This window comes from Sturnus vulgaris, chromosome 1, assembly GCF_052056855.1.
Source record: "Sturnus vulgaris isolate bStuVul1 chromosome 1, bStuVul1.hap1, whole genome shotgun sequence".
NCBI classification, from domain to species: Eukaryota; Metazoa; Chordata; class Aves; order Passeriformes; family Sturnidae; genus Sturnus; species Sturnus vulgaris.
In genome coordinates, this window is record NC_142243.1 from 50,535,203 (window position 1) to 50,542,200 (window position 6,998).

Below are 6,998 nucleotides of genomic sequence, written 5' to 3' on the forward strand. Positions count from 1 at the left end.
TTAAGGATTGATTAATTCATGCTGATTTTCAGCTTAGTGAAGAATGTACAGATCACAGTGAAAAACTGAGTTCTCTCTGACTTATGTGGTCTGATTAGAGCAGTCATCTGGAAAGCATAAACTGTGATGGTACTCCTCTGTGCCCAAGAATATATTAATTACTAAATTGGTTGTTCTGATATAGCCTTTTTAAACAGCTACACTGTCTCCTGTTACTACACTCTAGGTATTGTATGAGTCTATTTCCAAAGGCTGCCGCTCAGTCTAAAGATCAAATTTGTTTCCAGTTGAAAATGGCACTTATTAGCCACTGTTTCTAGTTGAAAGTGGCACTTATCAGCCACTGGGTAAAGGATCCCTCAGAGGCTGCTGAAATCTCTCAGTAGCATGGAGTAGGAGTAGAGAAAATAAGAGTGGATATCTATAGGGAGCCAGGGTTATTCTTCCTGCCTTGTAGGAGGATCAGAGATCCTTAGAACCTTATCCCAACCAAGGTCTCCTGTGTCCCATAGCAAGAACCAGCACTTTTACATCATTTCTTGTTCTAGCAGTATAGCAGGATCTACATTCTAATATTTTATTTCTCATTGGCTTCTGGCTGTCTCCTGCCTTAGGCAACTGGTAAATTTCTCTGTGCCTAAGAGATACCCATTCAGTAGATGTAGGATAATGACATTCCCTCCCCCTAGCCTTCCTGTCCCATTTTTTCTCTGGAGATACTCTTTTCTTCTAACTCAGCATTATAACATTACAGCTCCAGTTCTGTATCAAAGAAATTAAAACAGATTCACAGAATATTCTGGGTTGGAAGTGACCTACAAGGATCATCCTTTTTTGCTTTACCTGATCAGCCAAGCTGGAATTCTTCCTCATCTGTTGGACTTCTAATATCTAGGAATCACCAGCTCCTCTGCCCTTAGGAGGTGATGCTTGGAAAATGACCAGCACTGATAGATCCTGGCACCTTCAAAAGCATTTTCCCAGTGGACCTCACTCATTGGTTTCCTGAGCCCAGCTGAAACTTATTGATGATTTCTACTTTCAACCTTGCTGTAACTGTTTTACTGATATTGGCAGACAGAAGCAAACCAAAAGTACACACATCAATTCTGTTGTTCAATGTAGATCCAGCTCTAGCCTATATGTATATTTGCCATAATTACAAGCCTATGTAACTAAACCTTACTCCTCAAGTCCAGCCTAATGCATAAATATTCTACTAATGCTTGTAGTTGAGTTTTGACTTAACATGCTTTGACTAAAAGTGTAACTTTTAAGGGTATTTCTTATTCTTTTAACTGGCAGCCAGACATAATCTTGGTTTTGCCTACTTGTTTCCCCATGCTTTTGAAATTTGTTAGAAATTCTGTATCTTTCTATCTATGACCTGATTTAGTTGCCAATGGAGTTTTTCCACTGGCTTCATCCAAAACCAGATCAGGCTATTAGAGAGCAAATGATAAATTGTATTCAAAAGCCAGATGTTACCACCAGCACTGGTCAATTCACAGCACAAATTTCTGCCTAGGTAGGGTTTTGTAACATCAGGATGCCCTCTGTGGTATAGAGAAAGGTGTGTCTCTAGAGTGACACTGTGTTTCACTGTCCATCTGGGGAGTTATTTGGGGCAAACATTGAGACCTTGCGTGCTGGTTTGGCACTAAAGACAGCCGAAGGAAGTGATTTTTTCTGAGAGGAGCAGCTAGGCTTCCTTTATCTGACAAAAAAACAATCAGTGATTGGTTTTGAGAACAGACAACTGGTTAAACCACTGAAAGAGAAGGATACGCCTCTGTGAGATTCCCGGAGTTTGTTAGTTTTAAAATGTGAAAGTTTTCTTCCATTTCCAGCCTCTCAGAAAGTAACACCGACCCGGGATCCCTGAATGGTCCGGGCCAGGCAGGGGGGGCAGGCTCTCTGACATAGGCCTCAGGAAGCCCGCTGGGCCCCGTTTTTGGCCCTGATAGAAAGGGGGAGGGGAGACCCACTCAGTTGCTAAAATCCTAGTGCCCCCCCAACCCCGCACAGTCAGGGAGCCCACGGCTTGGCTGAATATCGAGCCAACGTTAAAACCCTGAATTGCTGCCAGCCCAGGCCAAGCCAAGGAGTTCGTGAGGACTCCCGGGACAGCAGCTCCAGGTGGCAGGGCCCGCCCCTCCCTGCCACCTGCGCAGCCTGGGGGAGAGACAGCTGTGCCATGTTTCATCAAAGCCCCCCCCAGCCCTTGCCTGCTGGGCAGGGGGAAGGGAAGACCATCAGCCTACCAAATGCCAGAAAACAGCCATGGAGCCAGAAAAACCATCACCAATTTCTGGCTGGGCCTTTACAATCCTAGCCCAGCCCCAGCGAAGCCTTCAAAGACTCTTTATGATAAGTACCTCTGGGCCTCCACCTGGAAAAGATCATATGACTATCCATTGCCCAAGCAAGGTATTAACTCTTTCACTGCCCAAATTGAGACTTACAAATACTTTGTTCTCTCTCCTGAGTGAAAGAAGAAAACCAAGATGAAAATATGCACAGAAACAGCATGAAAACACTGTGATCAGACAAAAGGAAGAGTTGAGTCCCAAATGAGGGAAGGGAAAAAGTTGTGGACTGAAATTTCTCTTTTCCTAAGCTATGAAAAAGAGACTCTTGTTTCCCTATAACACAGAAAGATTATGGGGTGGATAAATGTTTTAACTGTTGATATGAACACAGGAATTTGTGTTAAAGTAAGCAGATGTTGAAATGGCTAACATCCCATAAGTTTGAATAGAGAGAAAATGAAAATCCCTGCTGCTCCCTAAGGAAGAAAAAGAAGACAAACCTCTATTTTCAAAGATGAAAAGAGCTTTTGTTTGAACTGTTATAATCCTTAAAATGTGCCCCATAAATTAATATGGTCCTCAATAATGGTTGTGGGGAAATTGTTAGTCGAGGAAGAAATTTTTACACAGTGATCAGATTTCCATTCTCCCAGGCAACTGATCACTGTGATATTGAGGCTACAAGAAAATTGTTTCTTGTGGAGAAAATTCTCCATAGACTAAAGAGAGAAGTCTCCCCTCCCAAGTAAATTGATAAAATACTTTTTTTTTGAAGATGGTAAATTGACTCATTTGTTTCTGTACATTTTCAGTGTGAAAAAAAAGAAGCTGTGGGGGAAAGAGAAGTGTTCTAAAAGTTTTATTCTGATTTTTATTATTTTTCCTTATAGTTTCTAGTAATTAAAGGTTTTTTTGTACCCTTCAAAGTTTAAGCCTGTTTTGCCTTCCTCCTAATCCTATCTCACAGCAGGAAATTCATAAATAATTCTAGTGGGTGCACTGGCAATTTGGTCAATGCTAAAGCCATAACACCTTGTCAAGGGAATTGTTGGGAAAGGTTGGCTGCTTCAGAGGTGCCTGGACACAAATAGCACTGTGTATTACTGAATTTCTCTTCCTTATATTTCAGGCCACCAAGTTCACTGATCCATCCCACGTTGTTTGGTTTTTCTCACTTTTTAATCACTATCAGTAACAAAAGAGGAAATCTTTTTGGCATGAGAATATTACCTTTTTTTCATCAAAAATCATTACTGCTCAAGAAAAATGGTGTGCTTAGGTAGATTTCCAATTCTTTACCAAAACAGACTATTGCTCAGTTTAAATACACTTTTGACCTCTTTCAGTCTTTAAAGTCTTTAAACTATTAAGACCAGCTATTAAATATTTTTCAACTTCAGAGAGTAAAAATGTCATTGAAGGTAAAAAGTGAGATACTCTTTTAAACTAAAAGATTGAATGTAATCTATTTTTTCCAGGGAACATTTTCCCCATTATCTGCCTTAATAAATTAGTCTCACTAATAAATAATTCAGCAGTAAGAGACTGCAGGGCTGTCTGAAAAATTATGGCACACGTTAGCAGATCTCCTCATCTAGGCATGACGTTCTGGGAGATATAGTCTTGAAAAAATTGCTTTGCTAAGTCCCTGGATGTCTCCTTAAAAACTGTCCCCTAATTTTTTTGTGTCTTTGCAGTAAGAAACTAGCTACTCCACTGGAAAAACAGGGACTAAAATAAGTTCTGCTCTGTTTTTCCCTGTGAAGCCTAGCTCTTTGAGATTCCACTAAGGTTGTCTGAATATTGTATTTTACAGAATCCTTCATCTGAATAAAGATTAATTGGGCTGTTGTTTTTAAATTGTTTGTCTTTTATTATCTTTTACCTTGCTAAAACTAGTATTTTGAGTGCCTGTTAAGCTAAAAGAAAAATAAAAAACATTCTCATCAATACAGAGAAATTATACTCTCTACTCAAACCATCTGTGTTAAATTGTTTGTGGGTACAAAATATCCAACATAAATCCCTGAAAGCTTAAGGATCTTTTTTTCAGATCTGAAGATTTTGCTTAAGGAAGGAAAAAGGCTGAGAATAATTAGTACTGTACTTGCATACACATTACCCGGGGTTAGCTATTAAAAGAAGCCATTCAGGAGCAGCATCAGCAGTATAGGTAGCCTGAGTGGAAGCCAACTGTGGGAGTTTCCCTGCCCTGCAAGACTCATGCTTTCTGCACTTGTGAACCCCCAGCTTTGACTTCTCACTGCTTCTTCCTCCGGTGCTGTGCAGTGTTGGAAATCTTGGACTATGTGAAGTGACAACAGAGTAACTTTCATGTGGTGAAAGCTCTACTAACAAATACATGTCATTTAGACAAGACTCTGTTTTTTAAAAAAACTTTATCTTTAAATCATAAATTTCAATTTATTTTTTCTGGCTTCTGTGAAAGTATCTGGGGAGTTGTCTGCTGTTTCTGCAAAAACATCTGATGGAGAAAGCTCTTTCTTCCACAAGTATTCACATGTGCGTGATCACTATTTCCTGTACTACAAAGAGCAGTAAAGGCTTCTTGTTTCTTTGCTTGCTGAAAAGGAATAGAAAGAGGACTAAAAAATATAAAGAAAAGATGCTACCTGAGAAATATTTTTCAGTATCACAGTTTGAAATTCACCATTATTACAAATTTTTAGGGCAACAGTTGTGTGAATAACCAGATATTGAAGTCAGAATTTTCAGTTACTCTTGTTAGTTAGGTGCTGAAGGTAAATTGATTCTCACTAATATAACCTCAAAATCACTTTGCAAAATCACTGCTTTTTGCATGAACTGCAGACTGAATAAATGTAGTGCAGAAAAATTATGACAGTATGTCCAGTGATAAGAAAGTCTATTCGTTTGCCATTTTTAATGGAAAAAAACATTATTTCCAAATTCATGAAAATAGAGCCAAGCTGGAATAAGATTCCATATATGTATGTGGTGGTTTGCATTTATTTCCTGAAATAGTTCCCTGCCAGGACCCAGGCAGCTTCCTGTATGTCTGACACAAAACCAACCAAGGACCAATTTTGAGAGCTGACAACTTATTAAACTATGGAGAAAGCTGGATATCCACGGTACTCTGTGGATATGCATTTAAAAACCCCGGGAAGTGCCCTTCTTCCTTCCACCTGAGTATGAGGTAACACCGGCTTGGGCCCCTCTGCATGGCCCAGCCCAGGCCGGGCAGGGCCCCGACCCCTTTGATAGGAAGGGGGAGGGGAGGCCCACTCAGCTGCTAAGATCCTAGCCACCCCCGCCGTGGAGCGGCCAGGAGGCCCGCGGCTCACCTGAACATCTAGCCGACATTAAAACCCTGCCGGGCCTGCGGCCCAGGTCGAGCCAGGGGTCCACAGGGCTCCAGGAGCAGCTCCGGGCTGGGCCTGCCCGCCATGGCCCCTGGTAGGGGAGGGAGTGAGGAGGCTGAGCCAGGTTTCCTCCCCCCACTCCCGGAATAGAATGTAGTCAGAGCAACACACCACCGTTTTTAACTGGGCCCCTGCTGAGATCCTGGCTTTTCCCCAGCATGGCTGCTGAAGAAAGATCCATGGTAGACAGCTGTAGCTGGCACCCGGCAGGGATCACATGACTACCCGCAGGCTCGGGCAAGATAGCTCTTTCGCTGCCCAGAATGACTCTTATGTTATGAACGAGGCCAGAGCTTTTAGCTGAAAGTCCCCCGGTCTTTTAAAACAGAGTAACAACTTTCTTGTAAAAGAGGAATTCATTTATTAAAAGTAGCTGTAGAAAACTCAGGACCCGAGATAAGCCCGAGTCCCCTCGCAGCAAGCCGGAAAACGGATACAAATGTGTCGAACCCCCAACACACCAGGGGCTCCCTCGGAAATTAATTCCTCAGGACAGCAACAAGCAGCAGCCTGACAGCCCCTTTTATACCCCCTTGGGTCCAGGATTGGTGGGATTTGGATGCTCGTGATAATTGGTCCAGTTTTGGAGCTTTCGTTGGTCCTTAACACTATTCATTCCTGTCCAACCATTCTCTCGGGGCGTCGAGTGACTGGACCGCTCCTTCTACCAATCTCATCTTGTGGCGCTGATGTCACTGCGCTGGCCTCACTCTCAAGGTGTTACCACGCCCCTCAGGAACAACCCCCACACCATCCTGGACCCCTTTAAACTTTTAACTGACATTAATTTAACTTATTGTAACATTTCAACTAACTTGAAACACAATGAACTTCTTCATAAAATCACCACAGGACAACAGTTAACTTAGAAAATTAACAACCTTAATTTGTAACAAACTAACCAAATTTTACCCATAACAGACGCTTTGTTCTCTCTCCTGAGAGAAAGAAAAGGACCGAGATGAAGATATGCACAGAAACAGCATGAAAACACTGAGGTCAGACAAAAGGTCCCAGGTGAAAAGGATTCATGGAGATGCTTCACTCTTGGACTGAATTTTCTCTTTTTTAAGCTGTGGAGAAGACACTCTTGTTTCCATATAACTCATAGAAATTCATTATGGGGTGGATGTAATGTTCTAATTGTAGACATGGGCAGAGGCATTTGGGCTAAAGTAAGCAGCTATTGAAGTGGCTGTGATCCCATAAGTTTTAACAGGAAGGAGAGATGACCCCTACTGCCCCCCAGGGAAGAGAAGCAGACTTTGTTTTCAAAGAG

At 41.9% G+C, this 6,998-nt stretch overlaps 1 protein-coding gene across 11 annotated transcripts in view; it reads right to left on the reverse strand.

Annotated features, from left to right (window-relative positions):
* LOC148225206 (uncharacterized) overlaps positions 1–5,822 on the reverse strand; it is a 100,765-nt gene extending 94,943 nt beyond the window's left edge. For 5 of the 11 annotated variants that reach the window (XR_015804454.1, XM_088167057.1, XM_088167083.1 and 2 more), the window contains exon 1: positions 5,642–5,777. Coding sequence is in view for 8 of the 11 variants with exons in the window: in XM_088167057.1 (XP_088023183.1) it covers positions 5,642–5,649 (8 nt within the window). In the remaining 3 variants the exon portion in view is untranslated. Of the gene's footprint in view, positions 1–5,641 lie in introns of all 11 variants that reach the window. The other 6 variants (XR_015804451.1, XR_015804453.1, XM_088167090.1 and 3 more) reach the window with 3 other exon arrangements.
* Positions 5,823–6,998: the final 1,176 nt, after the last annotated feature.